The 27,197-nt window shown below is 38.3% G+C and overlaps 1 protein-coding gene across 1 annotated transcript; it reads left to right on the top strand.

Moving 5' to 3' along the window:
• On the top strand, window positions 1-24,689 carry LOC100022999 (potassium-transporting ATPase alpha chain 2-like). The gene is made up of 20 exons (XM_007495178.3): window positions 1-244; window positions 753-866; window positions 2,004-2,138; window positions 2,485-2,602; window positions 2,906-3,174; window positions 4,064-4,262; window positions 4,442-4,551; window positions 7,643-7,777; window positions 11,075-11,258; window positions 13,293-13,468; window positions 14,222-14,358; window positions 17,122-17,272; window positions 18,618-18,786; window positions 18,870-19,024; window positions 20,040-20,163; window positions 20,316-20,461; window positions 21,823-21,956; window positions 22,869-22,970; window positions 23,375-23,466; window positions 23,588-24,689. The coding sequence occupies exons 1-20, from the start codon at window positions 143-145 to the stop codon at window positions 23,614-23,616; spliced, it is 2,781 nt and encodes a 926-aa protein (XP_007495240.3). The 5' UTR covers window positions 1-142; the 3' UTR covers window positions 23,617-24,689.
• The last annotated feature ends 2,508 nt before the right edge of the window (window positions 24,690-27,197 follow it).

The raw sequence follows: 27,197 nt of genomic DNA, 5'->3' as shown, positions 1-27,197 counted from the left end.
TCACTCATTAACACCTACATTTCCTGCCTCGTCTTTGCAGGGTCTCAGTAGCACAAGAGCTGCAGAGATCTTGACTCGTGATGGCCTCAATGTCCTCACTCCATTCAAAGACACTCCAGAAATCATCAAATTCCTCAAACAAATGGTGGGTGGATTCTCCAGCCTCTTGTGGGCAGGGGCTATCCTGTGTTTCATTGCCTACGTGATTGAATTTACCAAGGACAATTCTGCTTCCATGGACAATGTAAGTACCTAAAAGGCTTCCTGTAATGGTTTTGTCATTGCCTTCTCTATCATAAGAGGGAACCAGAGGCTAAGGGTTTTCATAGCCAGAGTACTGGACTGATAAAGAAATAGGGAATCCAATCCCAATTCTGCCACTTGAATGTGGTGAGTTTAGGAAGATCCAGCAACATCTGTAAGATAGGAGGTAGGGGAGGGGATCTACTGATGGCTGGTGTTCCTACTCTACAGAGATAAAATAAGAAACTGACATGAGTTCCTGATGGTTCTCTGTCAATATGTACTATGCTGGGGTTCTAACTTGTCTATCCTGCTTCCTTTATTAATTTAAGTGAAGCATTTAGGGAAACCTTTAGAAGACTCATCAAGCTTGGCAACCAAAATATATGAAATGATTCCCTGGTGACCTAAGTACAAACACATGTGTACCTAACTTGTAGGTGGAGCTTCTTTCTCATCTTAAGACACCTGGTTCATTTTGAGAACAGCCCCCTTTCCTGTTTTTCAAGCTTTTTTTAGGTATTGTGCTTGTCCTGGTGGTCATCCTCACTGGGATGTTTGCTTATTACCAAGAGGCAAAAAGCACCAACATCATTGGCAGCATCAGCAAAATGATTCCTAGGGTAAGTAGCTTTTAAAACACCTTTGACCTATGTCATGGTAAGTACTTCTTGTTGCTACTTCTAAGTCTTCACCTGGTTCTCCCTGGTTTGTTGCTGACTCACTCAAAGTGTCACCTGAGGGGTTTAGACAGTAACCTTTAATGAGCTATTTTCTAGGTCAGAGAGTGATTGTATCCACCTGGGGTGATGAGTCTGTGCTCACTTTACCACTTTTCTCTTCCCCAACTCTTTGTCTGCATCTATTGATGATGCCACCAGAAGGCCTGCAAAATGGCTTAGCCTAAATAGCCTTCCTGTTGAATAGAATGACAGGTTTTCTGTGTTGGAAACTGACCACTTTTTCTTCATGATAGCCAAAGGAGCTGCCAAATTTAATTGGGGAAGGGGCAAAGGAGTGAGCTCTCTTCCCTGTGTAAAGATGGAAAGAATCCTGCTCATCACTGGGGGCAATTATGGGTTCTTTTATCACATAAAGACAACCTGGCATTAGGGGTCAGGCATTGGACTTGGATTAGCTTAAAATCCTACTATTTCATATACTTCCTGGCTGCATGATCTTAGGGCAGTCATTTTACTTTTTCTGGACCTCTGTGTTCTGTATAAAGAGGACACTGTACTCACTGGATTCTAAGATTTGTTAGAGCTTTAAATCCAAGATTCTGTTTTGGTTTATTTCTTCACTGTTCAAGCTGAGATACTCCTTAGACTATAGCTATCATAGGTTACTGTTCTCTCTCTCAAGCCTGAAACCTACTCTAAATCTTCTTTTTTGGTCCCTCTGTGTACTATAACACTTAGAGGCCTTCATGGCCCAAGATCTAATCACTTTTGTGAGGTGACAGTAGATAAGTTTTGAACTTGGAGCCAACAAAACCTGATTTCAAATCCTACCTCAAACACTAAATTGTAACTCTGGCCAAGTCAATTAATCACTGGTTCCTCTTCTAGGAAAAAGGAGGACTTATAGTAGCAGCCACCTTTTAGGGTGGTTGTGAGAATCAAATGAGATAAAATAGGTGAAGCATTTTACAATTCTTAAATTAGTCTTGCTAATATAGCTGAAGTTTCCTGTTATTGAACATGTAATCCAAAAGAAGGAACCAATATAGAATTTTCTTTTTTATTTTAATTTCCCAGAAAGCTTTGGTCATCAGAGATGGAGAAAAGAAGGAGATTCCTGCAGAGGAGCTGGTTGTAGGAGATATTGTAGAGATTAAAGGTGGAGACCAGATTCCTGCTGATATTAGGATCCTAGACTCCCAAGGGTGTAAAGTAAGCATTGGATGTAGTTCCCTCTAAGGATGATTGTATCTGGTTTTAGTCTTTGTAACCTATACTCAACAGGATTAAAACCAATTGTAAAGATAGCCAAAATACCCAATTCTAGACTTTGCTCAACTTTGCCTTCATGAAATTAGTTTATATTATTTAATATAAACTTTGTATTTACTTAACCAAATACAGGTTATTTCTTTTACCCTTCCCAACACCCACCTTCCCATTAGAAAGTAAGGTTTTTCAAGGTTGAGATTTCATTTTTGTTTTTAGAACTTGAGTGCTTTGTACTATAACTTGCATATAGTAGATATTTGTTCATCTGAATTGAATTCATTCACAGGTAGATAATTCATCTCTTACTGGGGAATCAGAGCCTCAGTTGCGCTCTTGTCATTTTACCCATGAGAATCCTTTGGAGACAAAGAACATTGGCTTTTACTCTACAACTTGCCTGGAAGGTAGGTCTGATGCCATAAATATAGGAAACATTACATAAAAATTAAAGCCCCTTCTGCTTGGCTTCTACTTAGTGGTCTCTTTCTCACTCCTCTGTACAAGTTTGCCTCCCCACCCAAAGGAAAACCAAAATGACAGTTGTACCAAGTATGCTAACTCTTGATTTCATATCATGCAGTTCTTTAAATCAAGGCAATGACTACCTGGCCATCATGTTAACCTGGAATGTGAAGATAGAGGTCCAAGTAGTCTGACCCCTTATAGGCAAGACTTCCTGGAAAATCATCCACATACTTTCCTTGCAGGAACTGCAACTGGCATGGTTATCAACACAGGTGACCGTACCATCATTGGAAGAATTGCCTCACTGGCTTCATCAGTTGGGCAGGAGAAGACACCAATTGCCATAGAAATTGAACACTTTGTCCACATTGTGGCAGGGGTGGCTGTTTCTATTGGTATCGTGTTCTTCATCATTGCAATATGCATGAAATATCGGGTCCTGGATGCTGTCATCTTCCTGATTGGCATCATTTTGGCCAATGTGCCAGAGGGCCTGGTGGCTGCTGTCACTGTAAGTCCACGATGTGATCTCTCTGATTTGATCCTTATTTCAACATCATAGAATTTCCTAGTCCCTGCACAAGCTGGCAAATTACAAGATTTCAATGTTTTAGAGTGGAATACTTTCCCCACTGGAGGTGATACTTGAAAGTCTTACACAGGTTGAGTGTTGGAGGAACAAATAGGATTACTTAAGAAACATTTCAATATTAGAATCCAAGATCATGAGGTACAAATCTTCCTTTTCAGGAGACCTGTAAGTAAACTTGCGTGTAAATTTGTCTGTTCTAGTCTCATCTGGAATTAAGTTGAGAGACCCAAAAGAGTTAACTTCAAATTATAAAGCAGCCTCTATCTGAATATCTATCTGAAGCTGACCTGTAAACTGAAGAGTAAAAGATGCTGAACTCTAGAGTGTCTTTAAGATATGAGTTCCACAGAGAACCAATAGACTTTAATATGTCCAGTGTTTAAGAGTGTAATAATAGTTCCTTGAAGACCCAGGGGATGAGATGAGGGTTTTAGGATGTTCACTTTGACTTTCCAGACAGCTCCCTTACCCAGACTGACCCAAGATCAAATGGTTATTTTTTCCCCCATATGATGCTGACTTGATAATCATTCCACTGAAACTTGGTCATTGTGGATCACTTCATTCAAAAGAGGAAAGAGCCACAATTAGGTTTCTTTAAAAGGAAAAGTCTCCTGGCATCATTCAGTCAATAAACTATCAAAACTACATAACTGATGACTTTATTTCTCCCCATATTTATCTAGTCACTTGTTTAACATAGGTATTCATAAAGACAGGTCAAAGTGTTTTCTATGGAATGATCAAGCTGATGGTTTTCTATCATTCTGATTGTCAAGGATTTCTATTTCTTTCCTTTCACTTGTAGGTGAGTCTATCATTGACAGCAAAACGGATGGCCAAGAAGAACTGTCTGGTGAAGAACCTGGAAGCAGTGGAAACTCTGGGCTCCACCTCCATCATCTGCTCTGACAAGACTGGGACCTTAACCCAGAACAGAATGACTGTGGCCCATCTGTGGTTTGACAACCAGATCTATCGGGCTGATACAAGTGAAGATCAGAAAGGTGAGGCTCTGGGAGCCATCATGAGGGTGTTGGACTGAGCATAGGAACTTATGCCAACCCTGAGAGGATGAGCAGGCTGCTTCTGAGACCTGTTTGGACCCTGTGGCCATACAAACTCACCCTCTCTCTCCTCCAGCAGACTGCTATATACTACATCATTTTTTTCTCTTGCTTTCCAGCCCAGAGCTTTGATCAAAGTTCTGCAACCTGGGCCTCCTTATTGAACATTGTAACACTGTGCAACCGAGCTGAGTTTGGGGCAGGGCAGGAAAATGTCTCCATCATGAAGGTAGGGCTTCTGCTCATCTGGGTGTGATGGCAAAGACCCTCTCCAGGCTATCTTAGGGTCTTCTGTCCTATTCTGCTGAGGTGCCACTTAATATGATGGGAAGAAGTTAGAATATGCCAGAGTAAGTTTGAATTGTCAGTGTGTTATCTAGTAAGAAAGCTACATCTGACTTTGCTTTGTAGAGTCATGGGAAAAACCAAATACTGACTTGTTATTGTGTTGTAGAAGTTTGAACAAAATAGCTAGATGGTGCCATGGAAAGAGTATTTGGCTTGTAGTCTGTAAGACCTGGGATCAAATCCAGCCTCAGAAACTTGCCACTAAAGAAAGGAAATGACAAACTACTCCAGTATCTTTTGAAAAGAAAACTTCATGGACCGATGTCCAGAATGAAGAGTCAGACAAGATTAAAACGACTGAACAACTATAAATCTGAACCAGGCTGAAGTCTATTATGGCTCCTACTGGCTATAAGCTAGAATACTGCTTTAAATATTTTGTTAAAGGGAGAATTAAGATCTTGCTTACCAATGTTGAAAGACCATGGAAATCTAACCATTGAATTCAGCATATGTTAAGCACTTATTCCCTATTTGGGAAAATAATTCAGTTGGATGCACTAGCAACTGGAGAAATAGAGAAAACTCATAACGAGTGGCTGAAAATGGCAGGAAACAAAAGGTAACAGGCAGAGTTGAGGAGAGTTTGGGTCTCAGACTTGGGAGACCTGTGCAAAGGGAAGAGCATGGGAGATTGCTGTTTCAGGGGAGCATTAAGCAGTCCAATTTAGTAACAACACTGCTAAAGGAAGTGTAATCAGCCAGAAAGGGATAGGTAGGTAGGTTAGAGAAGGGTTAGGAAGGGCACAGGGAACAAATGAAGCTTCTCATAGAAGAATGACAATCATAAATGAATATGGTTTTATATAGTTTGTTTTTCTTAACCTTGCTTACCAAGTAGTTATAAAAAGGAAATTTTCCATTATATCTTTTATTAAATCATTTAGAAATATCTGAGACCCTAAATTGAATTGAATGTCCTAGATTTAAAAATACAGAAAGAACACTAGCCATATGGCTCACTGGATAGAGTTAGGTCTAGAGAGAGGATGTCTTTGGTTCAAATATGGCTTCACTTTCTAGCTATGTGACCTTGGACAAGTCACTTAACCTCCATTGCCTAGCCCTTACCATTCTTCTGCCTTAGAATCAATACACAGTATTTATTGAGTAGGACATAGAGTAACTGGTGCTGATATGATTGGTAGGTAGTAGACTGGTAGAGTTCCCTATACCAATACCCTCATAGGTCTAGTCACAAAATAAAGGTATCAGTTAATCAGATCAATGCTAGAGTTATTTTTCTCCTCCAGTGTACATTGGATCTGTGAATGTTGCTAGCACACTGAAACTGCTTAGTTTCTCTTCTGCTATTTGGGTATTTTTCCAAAGTTTTGCCCTTGGGCATTTGTACTTCTCTTCCTTTTCCCTTAGCTACAACTCTCAACTCTTATCAAAATGGAATGAACATCCAAATCTTGATATTCAGTCTTCTCTGACCCAAGTTCCAATCCTATATCCTCCAAATAAATGCTTACTAGACATTACCATTTAGTGGTCTCTCTGGCACCTACCCTGAAAATGACATGACTAAAATAAAGCTTAGGTCTTTTGCTTTTCTTAAGAGTTTTAAGAACTTTAGAGATCACTTAGTTTAATCCTTTTTTTTTTTTAAATTATGAAAGAGGAAATTGAAAGAAGAAATGCTAAAACTTATCCAGACAAAGAAATTGGATGGTAAATGATAGGAGATGAGAAAAAAATCAGGTTTGCAGATAACTTACACTAGTGCTCTTTTTTTTTTCAACCTTTACATTCTGGTATTGGTTCCAAGGCAGAAGAGTAGTAAGAGCTAGGCAATGGGGGTTAAGTGACTTGCCAGGGTCACATAGCTAGAAAGTGTCTGAGGTCAAATTTGAACCCAGGACCTCCCATCTCTAGACCTGGCTCTCAATCCATGGAGCCAACTAGCTCCTCCCTGTCTTGGTCTCTTTCTGTTTTTAAAGTTGAACTTAATGCTCTATAGAAATGCTAGCTATTGTTACTCTTATTCCTACTCCCTCTTGGTCTTCCCAAACACTCCCAAAGTTGATAGAGACAGTGTCCTCTATCAACTTTCATATTTATTAAAGTCACATTATTCCTACCACTGAAGTCCAAAATTTGGGTTGTCTTTGAAATTCTTTAATTTCCAATACCCATAGCATGACTGTATCCCCCTTTAAAATGTCATTCACCTAACTTTTTGGGTTCTGCCATGATCAGCTTTTAAGTAGATTGCTATCGCAGCCACCTAATTGGGCTGCTGGACTTTAGCTTCTTGTTCTAATCCAACTGCTAGATTTATTCTCATTAAACAATTTTCTTTTATTCCTGCTCCTTTGTTCACTCTTCAAGGACTCATTACTTAATCTATTATATTTTCTAAATTCTGTTTTTTAAGTCCATCTGTAATATGTTCTCACTGTACTCTATCTAAACCTGTCTCCTGTTTCCTAGTTTAATAAGGCTTGTGATTTCTTTTTTCAGTATTGATTAGTAATATGCCATGCTTTTTTTCCTTTGATTCATCTATATTTTTGCCCCCCCCCCCTCCTCCCTTCATTTTCTCCACTTATCCTTTCTGGTATTTCAAGGCTTAGCTCAAATGATCCATGAGAAAAAACTTTTCCCACCCTAACTACTTTGGCTCTTGGTGATCTTAACCTTTCTACAAACTTTCTACAAACTGTTGTCTAGACAACACTATTCACTTCCATTCAACATAGTACTCCCCAATACTTAAGCCTCTGGTAGTTAATAAATACTTGCAGATTAATCTTAAATGCCATGGAATACCAGCCTGGTTATAATTTATTTTAGTCTTGTTTTTGAAAAATCCACAGAAAATAGTGATGGGAGATTCCTTAGAAATTGCACTTAAGCACACCCACAGTAAGAATTCAATAAATACAGGTTAGTTTTAAATGCCATTAATAGTCAGACTGTGATTATAATTTGATTTGCTTCTTTTTTTGAAAAAAAATCTTTAGAAAATTGTGATGGGAGATGCCTCAGAAACTGCCCTCCTTAAGTTTTCAGAAGTCATTATGGGAGATGTGATTGAAAGAAGAAAAAGAAACAAAAAAGTGGCTGAAATCCCTTTTAACTCCCTAAATAAATTCCAGGTAGGTTTTTTTTCCCTCATGACCAGGGATCTTATTTCTTTTTTCATTTTAAAATTGTTTATTTATGATATTTTTCCATGGTTACATGATTCATGATTTTTCCCACCCCTCTTTCCTTCCCCCTCCTGGAGCTGACAATTCCACTGGGTTATACATGTATCATTTTTTAAAACCTATTTCTATTTTATTTTTTTCAAATCAATAAATATTTATTGAGTATATTGTGATATAAAGACCGCTATCCTCAAAATTTGTTACAAGGGAATCACTTTAAAAGACTGATATATATTAATTTAAGGTCGCCAAGGAATCAGCTATGTAATTCCTAAATGAAAAACTCAAGTCAGCCGTCAGCCTTTTTTGGAGTTTAATTACAATAGGAGCAAGAAAGGAATTAGAGATATATATAGAGAGAGAAAGGGGAGAGAAGGGAATAGGGCTTAAATACCCCTTCTGTTTAGGCTGGGCCAAAAGGCCCAAGCCCTTAGATAGCTGGGGCAAAGAAAGGAGATCAGTCCCTATTACTCACGTGTCCAAAAATGGAGAAACAGTCTCAGAGGCCCCCACCTTCAGCTTCCTTCAGAGCAAGCTTCCTCCGAGACCAGGAACCACACCCACCAAAAACTCAATCCTCTCCCCCGAGTCTCCAGCCCCTCCTATCTTTAAGGACACCATCCAAGTTGCCTCCCCTCAGTCCTCACATCTACCAATCACTCTTCATCAATTTCCCTGTCAATGGAGGCTCTCGCTTAACCCAGGACCGCCCAGAGGTTTCTGGCTTTTGCACATGTCTGTTGAAGGTCATATTTTTCAAATGATTAAATCTATACTCCTTTGCTACAGCCCTTTCTAAATCCTGTTAACTTGAGTATGGTAGAGATTGGAATAATTAAATTTTGATCTAGGCTGCAGCCCTTACTCAATCCTGTTAGGACTGAATAGGGTGGAGATTTATTCCAAGTATCTCCATTGTATCAATTCTAAAATCAATCAAGACTCAAAGAAATTCCTGTTCTATGCTTAAGCATAGGTCAAAGTCCTTTCCATTGTTCAGCAAAGGGTTTCTGTCCTAAAGTAATCTTAAGAAGGGAAGAGAAGGAACCTCCCATGCCAATGGGGTTCCCATTCCAATAGACTATCAGTAAGAAATTTTCCAAGTATGAAATATCCCAATGGTGAAATTTCCAACATTTATAAGTCTAAGGAATTTTGAGGTTTACAAATTCTAAAGCAGAACAAGTCCCCCCACATCTTTTTAAAAACTTAATTAAGAATATTTTTTATGGTTACATGATTCATGTCTCCCCCCACCCCCCCGTAGCTAATGAGTAATTCCACTGGGTTTTACGTGCATCATTGATCAAGACCTATTTCCATATTATTAATATTTGCAATAGAGTGATCATTTAGAGTCTACATCCCCAATCGTATACCCATTGAACCATGTGATCAATCATATGTTTTTCTTCTGCATTTCTACTCCCACAATTCTTTCTCTGGATGTGGACAGCGTTCCTTCTCATAAATCCCTCGGAATTGTCCTGAATCATTGCATTGTTTGTAGTAGAAAAGTCTATTACATTTGATTGTGCCTTGATGTATGAATCTCTGTGTACAATGTTCTCCTGGTTCTGCTCCTTTCACTCTGCATCAATTCCTGGAGGTCTTTCCAGTTCATATAGAAATCCTCTAGTTTATCATTTCTTTCAGCCCAATAGTATTCCATCACAGTTTGTTCAGTCATTCCCCAATTGATGCACACGCCCTCATTTTCCAATTTTTTGCCACCACAAAGATCATGGCTATAAATATCTTTTGTACAAGTATTTTTCCTTATTATCTCTGGCAGTGGTATGTTGGATCAGAGGGCAGGCAGTCTTTTAAAGTTAAACCTTCACCAAATGTCCTTTCTAACATGTGGGCAAACCAGGGAGGTTCTCAATTTTATTCCATTCCATAGGGTTGAATTTCTAGGAATTTGTGGGGTCTTCTTTGCTAGTACTGTACAAACTTATCCTAGTAGCAAGAGTGTCCAAGGGCTGACTGCCTCTATCTCCTTCATGGAAATAGAATTGAATTGAGATTAGAATAAAAAGCCACTCTTCACAGCCCAAAAGTTTTGGGGGGGGGGGGGCCTGGTAGTGTGTGAGAAATCCAGTGGTGGCTTTCTTGCTCAGTTTGGAGCAAAGCAGAATTGGTCCATAAAGTAAAAAATTCCCTTCTCTATCCAACCTTAGGCAGCTGGGTGTCTCAAAAGTATAGAGTGTGGGTAGGGTCTGGTGTTAGTGGAAGTCATCCTGAGTTCAAATCTGGCCTTACACAGGTATTAGCTGTGTGACCCTGGGCAAGTCACTTAATTCTTTTTTGCTTCAGTTACTTCATCTGTGAAATGAGCTGGAGAAGAATAATGGCAATTCTCCAGCATCTTTGTCAAGAACTTCAAATGGGGTCATAAATACTAAATGGCTGAACAATAGCCCTCTTCCCATATAAACATACTTTAAAATTTAAAAACTTGCCTCTGTCTTAGTGTTAATACTGAGATAGATTCCAAGGCAGAAGAGCAGTAGGTAATAGGCAGTGGGGGTTAAGTGACTTGCCCAGGATCACATAGCTAGGAAGTGTCTGAGACTAGATTTGAATCCAGAAAGTAGATGAATATTGCTGCTATGAAGACTAGTAGATAATCCTGCCCTGAGTGAAATTCAGTGAAATTTGTGCCACCTCCCCAAACATAAAAGGACCTTGCTTCCTCTTCAGAGGAACCCCACTTCAGTTTGGGTCTGTTGATTTCTTATATGAAAACCCAGATGCAGCTTTAGGTTGGGGCATAAGTCTGGATCTCCCTTTCTGATGGGAGGCACCAAGGGATCTTAGAGATCACCCTGCGTTTGAATAGCATGTCCTAGAAGAAAGTTCTGACTGTTCAGTGAGAAGTCTTGGATTCAAATGATACCTCTATCATTTACTATTTGTGAGACTCGAGTGAGGCAAGTCATTGAACCTTGCTGGGCTTCAGATCTTTCATCTATAAAAAGAGGAGCCTGGATCATCTGGTCTCTAAGGTCCTTCCAGCTCTAAATCTATGATCCTTTCAGTGGAGGAGGCTTGAATGCCCACAGAGGGCATCATTATGATCCTGTTTCCTCCGTAAGGAGAACAAGCATACAAAGTATTAAGAGATGATTTTCCTTTTCTTAATTTGTTGCTATTTGTGGAAGATCTTCAGGTTTCTTAGAAGTGACAGTAACAGTGACATGCCTCATTTAACACATTTACTTATTTTCTTCCTCCCAGCTCTCTATCCATGAGACAGATGACAAACGCTTCCTCTTGGTGATGAAAGGAGCTCCTGAGGCGATCCTAGAGAAATGTAGCACCATTATGTTCAATGGCCAGGAGCAGCCTCTTGATGAAAGTGCAAGAGAAGCCTTCCAAACTGCTTACATGTTGCTGGGAGGCTTAGGGGAGAGAGTTTTGGGTGAGTTGGCCCAAAGTGGTGACAGAGAAGGGGCCAGTAGTTATTCCTTAAAGGATTTAAGCTGAGAAAATACACGACAGGTTTGTTAAAAACAGTAGAAGTTGTTGCCAAGAGAAGGAAATGAATATATAGTATTTTTTCCTAAAGGTTATTGGAACCAATTTCATTAATGAATATGTATGCAAAAATTCTAAATAAAATACTAGCTATGAGAACACCACTATATCACAAAGATAAGTTGTGACCAAACAGGATTCATAACAGGAATGTAGGAATGGTTCAATATGAGAAAAACTACCAACATCAATTATTAATAACAAAAGTAAAAAATGATTATATCAGTAGATGTTAAAAAAAGAAATCCTTGGACAAGATATAATGCTCATTCCTTTTAAACAATGGAAAGCAGTTATAAATGGATTAAAAAATTATAGAAAGCATCTCCCTAAAATCATCAGCAAATATTTTTTGTAATGGATATGCTAGAAGTCTTTCCAATAATATCAGGAATAAAACAAGGGTGCCCATTATCATCAATATTATGTAATATTAGAAATGGCTAGGAATACTAATAAGAGAAGAAAAAGAAATCAAAGGATAGAGGATCATATTGGGCAAAGTGGTAATAAAACTGTCTCTTCACAAATGTTAAAAATGGAATATGTGGAACATCCTAGAGATTCAACTAAAGTTATTTGAAACAATCAATTTTAGCTAAGTAGCTAGATATAAAATTCACATAAATCATTAGCATTTTTATATATCACTAACAGACCTATAAGAAGAGATAGACACCCCATTCAAAATGATCGGGGATACAAAATAACCTAGAATAAAATACTTGGTACCATGTCTGCCAAAGCAAACCCAGGAACTGCATGAACATAATTATAAAACCCTTTTTACACAAAGTCCGGTTTTAAAAAATTAGAGAAATATTGTTTATGAGTGGGCAGAGCCAATATAAGAAAAAAATAATCTTAACTAAAGTAACCTTAGAGCAGCTGGGTATCTTGGTGAATTGAGAGTCGAGTCCAGAGACAGGAGGTCCTGGGGTTCAAATCTGGCCTCAGATACTTCCTAGCTGTCTGACCCAGGGCAAGTCACTTAACCCCAATTGCCTAGCCCCTACTGCTCTTGGTACTGATACATGGTATTGATTCTTGAAGGAAAGGGTTTTAAAATGCAAAAAAAAAATGTGTGTGTGTATATTAAACAGTCAAATTTATAAGAGCCATCTTTCAATTTTTAAATGGTCAAAAGATATGAATAGACAGTTGTTGGATGAAGGAATTAAAGCCATATATATAGACATATGAAAAGATGCTGTAAGTCAGTATTGATTAGAGAAATAGAAATCAAAAGAGTTCTGAGAAAAGTCACCTATTAGATTATCAGATTGGCTAAAATGATGAAAAGGCAAAATAACAAATGGAGGGGACATAGGAAGATGAAAATACCAATACACTATTGATGGAATTGAACTGGTAGAACCATTTCAGAAAATTGGAGTTTGTAAGACAAGAAAGAGGCACTTATTGTTGGTGCTTAATTATTTTAAAAAATACTTCAAGGATCCCTGATTATTAATGGTTCCACCATTTTCTAATGCAGAAAACCATCCATGAATTCTTGGACCTTTGAATGAGTGGTTTATGCTTTAAAAAAATTCTATTTATAACCCAATTATGACAACTTTTAGGAGCTTTCCTACCTGAACTTTCAAGTTGAGGCTTCAATTTCCTTTTGTGCAAAATAGAGGAGATTGAACTATTTATCATATAAGCTCTCTTTTAGCTTAAAAGTTTGATTATTTGATCTAATTATCAACTGATTAAATCTTTGTGATAAGTTAAGGACTCTATCCTGTCCCTAATGAGTAATGTTCTTTCCCCATAAATATTTACTGTACCTTTTCTGAGTAAGGTGAAGAGAAGGGACTCAAGTTTCCATTCAAGAAGAACTTTGTTGAATTAATCTCCATCCTGTCATTGATGCCTTCCCCTGCTTGTTCCCCATATGTATCTATTCCAGGTTTCTGCCATCTCTACCTGCCAGAAGATGAGTTTCCAGATACCTACTCCTTTGATACAGAGACCATGAACTTTCCCACCTCTGACCTCTGCTTTGTAGGGCTGATATCATTGATCGATCCCCCTCGATCTAATGTCCCTGATGCAATCATCAAATGCAGAAGTGCTGGCATCAAGGTAAAATTTCTTTTTCCACCTTTTGGAATCCTTCCTAGGTGCTAAAATTCCTTTGAGAAAGTTTTTATTTTATAATAGTCTACTACCAATTCCATTTTTTTCCTTTTCTTATTTAAAATTGAGAGGCATCATAACTGAATGGATAGAGAGTTGGCCTCAAAGCGTGGAAGGCTTGGGTTTAAGTCCCTCAGACGTGATAGACTCAAGTCTTTTCCTGATCCATGCTGACTAAGTGACCCTGGACAGGACAGCAATAACTTCTTTGGACTCTACAGTTGTTTGAGACTCATTTTGTTGCTGAAAAGGTGCCAATCTGAATTTGTAGAGGGTGTTTCCTTATCATTGAAATTACTGGTCCAACCTCAGTCCCAATTCCTTTTATTTTTCCAATGTTAAGTTTTTGTTGATTAGCTCCTTTCAAAATATCACAATGAATTCTGTATTGAAGCTCCTCACTACAGTTACTGTTTGCACTGGTATGGTTTGCCAGGGGCTTTTCCATGTTATTTAATTCCATTATATTTTCCCCATGCAGATAATATGGAAAACCTACTGGTGTTTGTCTTTTCTAGGGCAAAAAAAGATAAACACCTCAAATTTTCCCCAAATGTCAATTCTGTTCTCAACATTGATTTTAGCCTACTGGTCTATTCTACTAGTTCTTTCCTCAGCCAAGATCAGTCATGCTCACTTTTCCTTTGCTTTTGCTAGGTCAGATTCTCATTGGTTATATCTGTTTCTTCCCATTTTTAGGTCATCATGGTGACGGGTGATCATCCAATCACAGCCAAAGCTATTGCCAGAAGCGTGGGCATCATTTCAGCCAACAGCGAGACTGTGGAAGACATAGCAAAACGTCTTAAAATTCCTGTGGAGCAGGTTAACAAAAGGTAACTGCAGTGGTAATGGGACTGATGGTGGGCCTGCCTCCTTTGTTTCCAAAGATCTGTAGAATGAAGGGCTCATCACTCTTTGCACCACAGTCCCTTAGGCTACTGCTGTATCATTTATTTATTTACTCATATACACATTCCATTGCCTTTTCTTTAAAAGAATTCAGGAAAGGCATCCCCCAAGTACCATCCTTAATGCAATATTTGGTCCACATTAGAACTGACAAGGTTGGGGATAGAAGAGACAGACAGATCATTTCTTTCTTAAATGGGGGTACATGATGTTTTAAAAAAACCCTTATGTTCTGTCTTAGAATTGGTACTAAGTATTGGTTCCAAGGCAGAGGGGTAAGGGCAGGGCAATTGAGGTTAAGTGTTTTGCTCATGGTCACTCAGCTAGGATGTATCTGAGGCCATATTTGAACTTAGGACTTCTTGTTTCTAGGCCTGACTCTATATCTACTGAATAACCTAGCTGCCCCTTGGTCCATGACTTAAAAAAATTTTTTTTATTGCTAAATTTCAATAGACTTGGCTTCCTTTGTAATCCTATGCATTTTATGTTATGCATTTAAAACCATTATTCTGAGAAGAGATTCATAGTCCTTCCCTGAATGCCAGAGAGGTTGATGTTAAAAAAAAGGATTAAGAATCTCTTGTGCAATCTACTCTTCCCTTTGCTCCCATTTAATTGATAGGGAAATTGAACTGGTGCCTAGAGTGGGGAGAAATGAACCCAAGCTCACAGACAAATAAACAAAACTAGGTTTCAAACACATTTCCTCTGTCTGACTCTGTAACCCTTTCTACTGTGGCCATTCTGCCCTAATGCCCAATGGACACCTTGGTAAAACTGCAACAGGAGTTTAACTGAGATACTACTCAATCCCACATAAATCTGTGATATTTAATATTAAATTAATTATTAATTAATTTAATATTGAAAATCAATTTATATTTGTCAAATAATTGTTAAATGATAGGTTGCCAATGTGCAGTCCTCAATCAGAAGTATCAGAACCTTCTTCCTCTCTTTTTGTTGGAAAAATAGAAATATCCTCACAGCTTCCAGAAAAATCTTCTTTTTTTTAAAATATATTTTATTTGATCATTTCCAAGCATTATTCGTTAAAGACATAGATCATTTTCTTCCCCCCCACCCCCACCCCCCATAGCCGACGCGTAAGTCCACTGGGCATTAGATGTTTTCTTGATTTGAACCCATTGCTTTGTTGATAGTATTTGCACTAGAGTGTTCATTTAGAGTCTGTCCTCTGTCATGTCCCCTCAACCTCTGTATTCAGGCAGTTGCTTTTTCTCGGTGTTTCCACTCCCATAGTTTATCCTTTGCTTATGAATGGTGTTTTTTTCTCCTGGATCCCTGCAAGTTGTTCAGGGACATTACACCACCATTAATGGAGATGTTCATTATGTTCAATTGAACCACAGTGTATCAGTCTCTGTGTACAATGTTCTCCTAGTTCTGCTCCTCTCGCTCTGCATCACTTCCTGGAGGTTGTTCCAGTCTCCATGGAACTTCTCCACTTTATTATTCCTTTTAGCACAATAGTACTCCATCACCAACATATACCACAGTTTGTTCAGCCATTCCCCAATTGATGGGCATCCCCTCGTTTTCCAGTTTTGGGCCACCACAAAGAGCGCAGCTATGAATATTTTTGTACAAGTCTTTGTGTCCATTATCTCTTTGGGGTACAGACCCAGCAGTGCTATGGCTGGGTCAAAGGGTAGATATCCAGAAAAATCTTCTTAAGACCCACGAATGACCAGTGCCACTGGTTAAAAATCTTCAAGGGTCTCCAGGATAAAATAGGTACTCCTGAGCCTGGCATTTAAAATCCTACACAATCTGTTTTCCACTTATCTTCCCAAACTTATTTCATATTGTTTTCTTTCATGAATGCTACATTCCAGTCACACTAGCCTGCCTACCATTCCTGAATTCAACATGTCATCTTTCTGCCTTTGTATAGATTGTCTTCCAAACCCAAAACAATACTCCCTTCTGACCTGTGTTTCTTAGAATTCCTTACTTTGTTCAAGGTCCCTCTCCTATGAATCCTCTCCTGGTCTCCCTAGTTGTTTATGTTCTCTTTCACTTTTGAAGTGACTTTGGGTATAAGTTCAATGCCTAATCCAGGAGAATATAAATTCTTTGAAGCCAGACTCTATTTTGCTTTTTGTGTCCCTGTTGCCAGGCATTTGGCCCTACTAAACTTACATTCAGCACTTAATAAACATTTATTTGTTAAATTCAATACAAATACATGAACACTTAAGTAATATGTAACAACATATTACAGTGTCCAAGAAAGGAAATGGTCTCCACCAGTTTCAAGAAGCATGGAAGCCTTCTTCATGGAAGAGGTAAAACATTGAGTTGTGCTTTAAAGGATGAGTAGGATTTCAACACACTGGGAATGAAGCTAGGAAAGGGCATTTCAGACACAGGGAATATCCAACCATTGCTTCTCACTGCTAGACTTTTTAGGGTCCACTCTGTAAGGGAGGGGACTTGGCAATATTCATTGTAGTGGCTCCAACGTGAGTCCCTTCCCTTGCCTGTTTCTCCCTCTTTAAATGGACTGCTCTATTTTGCAGGAGTGTCAGGGAGCATTAATGAAGTGAGGGCTAGCTGCTTAGAGTGTGGTTGCATAACAAACTCCCTTGATCAAGGAAAGTCCTTCAGCATTTAGAGCTGTCCTTTTTGCTAACTGGGCATTTCTTTGGCCCTTCTAGGGAGGCAAAGGCAGCTGTGGTAAGTGGAATGGAGCTGAAGGAGATGAGCCCAGAGCAGCTGGATGAACTCCTGAAAAACCACAGTGAGATTGTCTTTGCAAGGACATCTCCCCAGCAAAAGCTGATAATTGTGGAGGGCTGTCAGAGACAGGTGAGTGATTGGGGGAGTAGTATGTATATATAGCACAGTGCCCAGAATATAGTAGTTCTTTAATAAGTGCTTGACTGACTAACAGACACCCTATTGAGTTCAAGTTAGATATCTTCAGACTTCCATTGAACCTGAGGGGAAAGTTTTTCAAAATAGAAAACTATTTCTCTAAACATAGCTTTGGTTTCCTCACAAGACTCGGGGAAAGAAATGTCTAGTTCTTTCAAGGAAATTCAATTCCACAAGCATTCATTAAATATTTAGTATGTTCTAGACATTGTCAGATATTGGAAACACAATGACAGAACAACTCCTTAAGAGCTTCTGTTTTGTTTCTATTTAAAAATTTTAACTAAAGAAAAATTATTTTCTCTACCTTTTAAATTGGGGGAAAAAAGACAAAATAAAACAAACATTTACTATAAACTATATTATCAAATAAAACTCACTGGTCAGGTCCAAAAGATGTCTCATTCTTCCCCTTGACTCCATCACATCTGTCAGAAGGTTGATATCATGCTTTATCATCAGTTCACTGGAATAGTGGCTGATCATTGTGTTAATGACATCTTCCAATGTTGTTTGTCTTCATAATGCTATTATTATATAAATTATTATGGTTCTGCTTTCTTCACTCTGTATTAGCTCAAAAATATCTTTTCAGGATTCTCTGAAATGGTTTTTCTCTTCTTATAACATAATAGTATGCACTATTGAATTTATATACTATGGCCTTAACTTGAATGAATTTTCATCTTGTTATAATTTGAATTATTCTCTAATGATGACTTCTTTGAGTGAATTAGTTTAGCTGGTCTTAGGAAAGAATGTGATGCCATGGTTAATATTTTGTCAGTATTGTTGGAGATGCCGCTCTTTGTTCTGCCATTTTATTATTCATCTCCATTACAAACTATGTTTTTAAACAGAAGATCTTACCTGGGGACTTAATACTCTAGTTCTTCACAAGGGAAAACAATCCTTTCCTCCCAAAAAGGACTCTTATAGAACATAGGATTATTCTAACTTCTGTAGCAGACAGAGCCTCTCATTTTTTTTTAAACCCTTACCTTCCATCTTGGAGTCAATACTGTGTATTGGCTCCAAGGCAGAAGAGTGGTAAGGGCTAGGTAATGGGGGTTAAGTGACTTGCCCAGGGTCACACAGCTGGGAAGTGTCTGAGGCCAGATTTGAACCTAGGACCTCCCATCTCTAGGCCTGACTCAATCCACTGAGCCACCCAGCTGCCCCCCAGAGCCTCTCATTTTTATCAGTGCTCCTAATCACTGGGCTACTCCTTCAAGTATGTGGATTAAAAATTTTGAATTCTACTGTGTTCTTTTAGGATGCTGTTGTTGCAGTGACAGGAGATGGTGTTAATGATTCTCCAGCCCTAAAGAAGGCTAATATTGGAATTGCCATGGGCTTTGCAGGCTCTGATGCAGCAAAAATTGCAGCAGACATGGTCTTACTGGATGACAACTTTGCCTCTATTGTGACAGGAATAGAGGAAGGTAAGTAAGGCCCCTTTCTAATGCTTTTACAGAGGGTTCATTGAGGACTATTTCTCTGACTAGACCATTCTCCTCATACATAGGTCGTCTAATCTTTGACAATTTGAAGAAAATCATTGCATTCACCCTGACCAAAAATATTGCTGAGCTTTGCCCTTTCCTGATCTTTATTATTGCTGGGGTCCCCCTACCCATTGGTACCATTGTCATCTTGTTCATTGACTTGGGCACTGATATCGTAAGTAGATTTCTGGGTTATTGATAATATAAAACAAATATAGCACCTTTGATTTTGGGAACATCTTCCCCACCTTTCTGGATTTCCTTTCTCCTGAAGAGACATATAACATGTAAAGAGATTGTTAATAAGATAAATTCTATCCTGACTTGAGCTTTTCAAACCACTACCTTACCCACCAAAAATGTGTACAATAACTTTGTCTCAAGTTTCTGATCCCTTTATTGGGGGTAATGATCAGTATCAAAGGTGGAACCAAAACAGTCCACCCAATGTTTAGAACCTCAGGTAGATTTTAGAGGTCAAAGAAATATAGTAGGATAAAGATCCCTAGCTAATCAATGAGTCTATTAATTCCATAAAGGATGGTTAGAGGATTTCTAAGATCTCAAATTTCCAGATTAAAATACTGCCTTTACATGTACAGCTAAAGGAATTCTTCCCCACTTCAAGGTGATAGATTCATTTGCTATAAAGGAAGGAATAGAATCTAAGTCTAGTGAATACACTGATGAGTACAAAATGAGAAAGATGACACACATTTTCAGGAATTGTCTCTGCATCTAAGATTAAATTAATTCAGAGGATCAAAGATCTAGGTATTGGAGATTAGAAATCATGTAGTTCCATTTCATTTTATATTTTTGGAACCTGAAGCACAACGATTTATCAAGTTCACAGTAAGTAGCTAATAAGAGGTAGAAGTGGTAGGATTTGGATGAACCCAAGTTTTTAAATCCACCATAGACAATTTATAACTAGAGACTAACTGAAGAATAACCAATAGTGTTGAGGGAAAATTAGCTATGTGGCTTTGGAAAGCATGAATAAAAGTTAAGTGGATAATAGAATTCAAACTCATAGACAAAGAAGGAAAGTAGCTCTTCCTAGTCTTCCCTTTCTTCTCTACTGGATTTTTCATACATTTCAGACATGGTTAGAGCTCTGTTTATGATGAAAAACTTACAGGGTAATAGTAAGTGATTTGAGTATCACACATTTTTCCCTTCCACAGATTCCTTCCATTGCCTTGGCCTATGAGAAAGCTGAGAGTGATATCATGAACAGGAAGCCACGCCATAAGAAGAAGGACAGACTTGTGAATCATCAGCTGGCTTTGTACTCTTATCTACACATTGGTATGCTTGTTACTTTTGTACCAAAGGTCTTTTCTATAAGTCCCTGTTTCCTAAAACATTCAGAAACTTACTTTTTTTTTTTTTGAGGGGTTGGGGAGAATTGGAAAGAGAATGCCCTGAACTTACCTGTTGCTATATGCTTTTTCCTGTAGGAATCTTGCAATCTGTGGGAGGCTTCTTTGCCTACTTCACTGCCTATGCAGTTCAAGGATTCAGACCTGACCTGCTCCTTTACTTACGGCCATTGTGGGTAGATGATACTATTAATGACCTTGAAGATAGTTATGGACAAGAATGGGTAAGAGACATCAAAATTTTAACCCCATTTATTTCCCATTCTATTGACCTTTGGACCTGATTGCTGAAATGCCAAGTTTTAGACTTGTCCTAGTGAGACTACTTTATTAGAATCAATGAGTGAAAAAGCCCACAAGCATTTGTTCAGTGATTACTGTGCACCAGACAGTACACTAATCTGCATTTATTATAGACATTCTAGAGTTAGTGTCTGCCCTCAAGGACCTTCTATCATGATAGGGACTGATGATTTGTGGTGTAGGAAGTACACTTTGGTACCTTCCCTCGCTTGGACATCAGCAATTGGCTATAAGTATAAAAGCTATAGAGGATATAAGGTTATAAGAATAAATTGACCCACATTCATGAAAAATGGTAGAGTTGATTTGATTATGATTGTAGAATAAATAAAGGGAGTTTTCAGGGAGGAGAATGTATATTCATGGTAGTACATTTCCAGGGCATTGTCTTTGATGATGAAATACATTTCTGTGTTCATTTGAGACATGGTGAACAATTGGAGAGGAATGTCCAAATGGCCAGTGTACTGGTTTTCTCCATTTAACTAATTTTCTTTACAAAGGTGGAGTGAGGGAAGAGGGCAAAGCTCTTAGAAAAGTGACTAACAATAAAAATAGAAATATTTTTTCAAAGAAGGTAATAAATATACTACAAAATGAAGAAAACAGAATGAAAATGTCCACATTGTCTTGAGCTATGTAAATGAAGACTACATTAAACAGCATCTGGTCTCAGGTTAAATACAAATGGATGACATTGGTTGCTGCTTCATTAGCTATTTTTGGAGTTTTGATGATACATTGGCACATTTTGGACTAAGAGTCAGGAAGACCTGAATTAAAATCCCACCTAAAACACTTGATAGTTGGGTTATCATAGGCAAAGTTCCTTGAGTTCTGTGACCCTTAGTTTCCTAATCCACAAAATGGTAATAATAATAATAATGCCTATTTGACAGGGTTATGGGAGAACCAAATGACATAATATTTAAAATGCTCCTTAAGTGCTAGTTGTTGTTGTTAAAATGGATGTATATTTTTGTCTTCTGTTAAAACAGATTTTGTTAGTTTGAGATGAGAGGCTCATGGAAGGAATCTCTAATTTTGAATCAGAACTGACTACCCTTAGGTGTACAATTTCTCTTAAGAGATGAAGTCTGACCTTTATCAGGACTCATCCTTGCTTTTGGTAATAGTTTGGTAGATCTGATACACATCAGTTTTGCAATAGATACAAGAACAAGTAAACTTGTAGTTTACTTGTACAACGTGAGGATAAGCAGAATAAATTACTGAGTGACCAAAAGTTTCCACACATAACCCCCTTCCTGATCATTTGCAGACAAAATATCAGAGGAATCACTTGGAATGGACTGGATATACTGCTTACTTTGTTGCTGTTATGGTCCAGCAAATTGCAGATGTGATCATCAGAAAAACCCGGATAAATTCTATTTTCCAGCAAGGTCTCTTCAGGTATCGACTGTACTTATCAGAGGCTTATCATAGAAAGAGGGTAGGACTCTTGTTAGCTCATCAAAGGAACTCATATTGGGATACTTGCTATGGTAAAAGATTGTTTGACATGGCTCTGAGTCATATTAGCCTGATGGACTTCAGACAATCAATAAACGTGCATTAAATGTCCTACTATGTGCTTTCACTGCTAAGCATTGAGCTACCAAGAAAAGAAAAAAAATTATTTTCCCTTCTTAAGGAGCTCACAATCTATTGGGGGAGACAAGCAAACAATCATACAAACAAGATATATAGAATAAACTGGAGATCAATGATAGACAGAAGGTACTAGCATTGAAGGGATTTGTGAAAAGTTTCCTTGTAGAGGATTTTAGCTGGAATTAGAAGGAAGCCAGGAGGTAGATATGAAGACAGAGAACATTCCAGAGTGGGGGGCATCTAGTAAAAATATCCAGAGTTGGGAGATAGTGTCTTTTATGAAGGTCATCAAAAAAGCCCTTGTGTGTATACTAGAGGAATTATGAAAAGCTTTGAATGCCAAAAATAGAATTTTTATGTTTGGTAGGGATTTTATTTGATTATTATATTTGATAGGGAATCACTTTAATTTTTTGAATGAGAGGTAAATAGTTCAAGCATATGATGATAAGAGTGCACCAGGGTGGTGGCCGTGTCAGAGGAGAGAAGGGAATACATACAAGAGATGAAAGTGAAATTGATAAGCCTTGACAGCTGGTTGGATATGGGGAGTGGGAGATCACAAGATATCCAGGATGATTCCTAAATTGGGAGCCCCAGAGATTTGAGGTTGGTAGTAACCTCAAATAATAAAAAACAAATATGTTAGGAAGAGAAGGGGAGGAATAACCAAGTGGATTTAGAATCTGTTCATATTTATGTTTCATACAGAAATAAATACATCTGGGTTGGGATTGCATCTCAAATCATCATAGCAGTCATCCTCTCTTCTGGATTTGGAAGTGTTCCAATTCTGAGTTTTACCACACTTCGGTGAGTTATCTGTCCTACTATAGGAAAGGAAAACCCTGGCCTTTTTTTTCTGAGGAATTTTAAGTTAAAGGGACCTGACAGGGTTAGGATGTGGATGTCTGGATCAGAAATGAGGTGGTACATAGAAAAATGGTTACACCAGGTTGAGGCATTGAGATAAAAAGGATTCAAATCTGCATTCCCTATAGAAAGATTTGAAGGAAACTGCATCTTTGAGTATTCCCCTCTCTGAAAAGAAAAGAGCAGCTTTTGGCCAGTTTAGCTTTTCCTGCTTTCCATTCACCTGAATTTGTTGAAGTTGCCAAAAAGGCAGAGAGAAATTAAAAACATCATCACTGTTTTATCTGAGAAGCCTAGTTCTTGACATATTTTGACTCTTGGATTTGGCTCCATTTTATTTACAGTGTTCAGTATTGGTTTGTGGCAGTACCATATGCCATTGTCATCTGGCTATATGATGAGTTCCGAAAACTCCTAATCAGGCGGTATCCAGGAAGTAAGTAACATCAATGAGAAGGACTGGATCTAGATTGGGGAGACTTTGCTCAGGTTTATTGAGTATTTGTTTCTTTACATCTCCTAGGTTCATATTTTTTACTCTCTTTCTCCCCTCACAGGTTGGTGGGATAAGAACATGTATTACTAAAATTGCTGTCAGTGTCCAAGATTCTTTGAAAATTTATGCCTGGTGATATTTAGCATCCTCTAGTCTCTATACTTGGAAGTCTTTTGTGCAATATGAACATCATCATAATCCATACATTAGAAGAAATATGTATTGTGGAAGAAGCATGCAATACAGAAAGCTGAGTTGTATCTCTGGGACTTGAGTTAATCAAGTTGGAGGTGACCTGGCTGATTAGAAGAAGAAGGACAGTGGTCCTTATATATCTCTCTGACTGGCTCTATTTCATGCTTGTGACAGAATTGCCATTTCCCTCAATATCCTCCTAACCCTCATTGTAGATAATAGGGAATCCTACTCCTCTTACCTTATCCTCTACCCTCATCCTGTCTTCTCCAAATAAATATTTACCCTTTTCTCTAGTATTTCTTCTGACATCTCATAGCTCACACTGAGTGATTTGAGGGAGACTGAAGAAAGGGGAGAAGAGAAGCTGAAAGGGTTCTGAAGAGGGAGGAAAATGGGAGGAGGGTAGGCAAAACTTGATCCATTAGTTATTTAGTATACCCTCAATATACAACCCCTAAAATATCATCTATTACAGTATGAAAGAGTCTCAGTTAACACACTGTAAAAGTGAGATTTGGCTTTGAATAGACTGTTTTCCTTTTGTACTTTGCCCTGTGTCCTTCTTACTTGTTCAAAATATACAAATCTTAAAAGAAATTGAGAGGGGAAAAAACCCGTTTTATCTGTACTTAAATTTCTACAACGTTTAATATTATTGTAAAGCATGCACTTGCATCAATTTTGAGTCAGCACAAACCCAAGTAGACTGACCTAGAGAAGTCACATCTTAAAAAAATATAAAAGAATATTTTATAAAATAAGGTTGTGACGGTTTTGCTCTTAGACTCCTTGAGAAGATGATCTGTTTCAACTAAGAATGTAGTTGAAAGCTAATAATTAAATTCCTTTATGTTCTATGTAATGGAAATAATAAGTAACTGAATGGAAAAGATGAATAAGTTGTTTGATTCATTGTTTCATCCCCTTTCTATTCCCCTCAAACCACTGCTTATAAGGTGTGATAGAATTTGGGTTGCTGAATCAGAAAAGCTGAATAGCTAGATTACATATATATATATATATATATTGTATAACTTTAATTTCCACATCAGGTCATTGCATTGACTGGATCTTCTATAACAGGCTGCTGTTAGTTCAAATGGAGAAGCTCCAAGTAAGATATAATTGAGTTAAAGTACAATCAGAATAAGTCCTGCTCCCAAATCAGTCTGGAAACTTTTCTAAAGAATGGAATTTCTAGGACTCATTCTAGAGCAGTAATGGTGAATCTTTTAGAGACTGAGTGCCACGCCCCCCCACCAACCCCCAAGAGATGTAGTGCCATGCCATGCACCTCCCTTACCCCAGACAAGAGAGGGAGGAAGCACTCCCATTGGGCTGCTGGGCAGGGGGAGAGGGGTAAGGGAGCAGCTCCACCTGAGTGTCCCTCTGCCTTTCTAGTAAAGAGCTCTGGAGGCAGGGAGGGCATCATAGTACATGTTCCCATAGAGCACCCTGCATGCCATCTCTGGCACATGTGCCATAGGTCATCACTGTTCTAGAGAATGAGAAATAGAAATGTGGTGGGAAATGATTTGTCTAGTCTTTTCCTGTCATTGATTTACACAAAATTACCTGCCCTTCTAGCTTTTTCCCATCATTTGGACAATTTTGGGACTATGAGATTGATTCCTCAGGGAGTCAGGGAATTTGCCACAATATAGTGAAATCCTGAGATCTAGGTACAGGATAATGTGTAATTAATTTATGTACCCTAGGACTCCAATTTCCAATATCCCATGTTCCTTCTCACATTACATGCTGATGTAGGGAGGATATAAATTTGGTGTAGCCCCACCTCACTTTTTTTTTGGTGATAGCACCTTGCAGAGATAAGGTGAGGGAAAGGCAGGAGAACTTGCTCATGTGGCTTTATATTTTAGATAATTGCCTTTTTATTTGCTTCAAGTGATTATTAATAAACTTTATGAAAATTATTACTTGGAGTATTGGACATTAATTTAAATTCTACAATAACACAGAAGTGCTTAGATTGTGTATATTAGTCTAAGCATTAGTCCTATAGCTAATTCATTTGAATAAAAGGGAGAACCAAAATTGTAGAATTGATATGGCCTGGTAAATACCAGTGGGCTTGTGTAGGAGATAACTAAATACCATAGGGTTCTAAATAGGCAGCACAGCTGAGGGCCAAGCCTGGCATCAGGAACACTCGTCTTGAGTTCAAATCTGGCCTCAGATGTGTGACCCTCACAAATCAAAACTATTTGCCTTAGTTCTTCATCTGCAAAATGAGCTGGAGAAGGAAATGGCAAATCAATCTGTCATCTGCCAAGAAAATCTCAAATGGCTTTATGAAGAGTCAGGACTGGAGACTAAACAACTGAAATGCTTTTAAGTGTAAATCTCATAGTTATCCTTTCATTGGGTCTAAATTTGGTGCACTGAAATTATAAACTATGAGTACAGTTAAAAGGTATAGAGAACAGATTCTATTTGGGTTGTATAACTTTAATTTCCACATGGTGTCATTGTATTGACTGGGTCCACTATAGATTTGTTATCTAATATCCACTGAACACAGATCCCACTTCTCTCTGATGAGCTGTCATATCTCCACAGATTTTGTTCCAAACTTTTTTCCTTAGATAATACATATCACCCCATCCATGATAGCAGATAACTTCACCTCATATTTATATACCATGATAAAATTTATGCCATCTATTGTCAGTTTTTTCATGATGTCATGCTTCAAATCTCGGTCATCCCCCCACCACCCCCTTTTTTGTTCAAGTAGGGCTCTATTCCTTAAAGAATGATCCTCTCTGCTAATGCCTTTACCCCTCCTCTCTCTTCCAGGGGACCAACCCTTTGATCTTCATCTCTTCTAACATGCATGCCCAATCCATTGACTTCTCTATTGCTCATAAACATGCTCCTGCTTCCTTGCTTCATTGACCAAATCTTAGTATCCTTTAATGAATCATCTACCATGTTCTGTCTTCTTTGTGCAGGGTACTGCAGGATTCTGTGGTGGACCCTCTTTTCTCTCCAGAATTTCATTAATCATCTTAGCTCTTATTTATCTTAATTAGCTAATTATCTATGTATATGTCTACAAATTACTATATCCTCTCATCTTTCTTCAGTTCAGTTCCTGTATTACTAGGTGCCTATTGGGTATCTCCACCTCCAAGTTCCATAGCTTGAAGTACCCCACATCCCACCACCTTTTCCTCTATTTCCCTTTGTTCTCTTAGGGTACCACCATCCTTTAATTCACTGAGGTCGACCACCTCAGTCATCTTGATGCTCCCTCTCTCACATCACCATGTCCATTAGTTGCTGTTTCTTTGTTGATTTTACTTTTACAGTCATTTTCTGTTTTTTACTCTTTTCTCACACGACTACCATCCAGTTCATGTTCTCACCAAATCTTTCCTGAACTACTGTACTAAGGTCCTAATTGATCTTCTACTTTCTCCCCTTTCCCTTCCATCCTTCTTGTA

The sequence above is a fragment of the Monodelphis domestica genome, chromosome 4 (genome assembly GCF_027887165.1).
Source record: "Monodelphis domestica isolate mMonDom1 chromosome 4, mMonDom1.pri, whole genome shotgun sequence".
In the NCBI taxonomy this organism is placed as follows: Eukaryota; Metazoa; Chordata; class Mammalia; order Didelphimorphia; family Didelphidae; genus Monodelphis; species Monodelphis domestica.
This window is presented reverse-complemented; position numbering and strand designations above follow the sequence as displayed.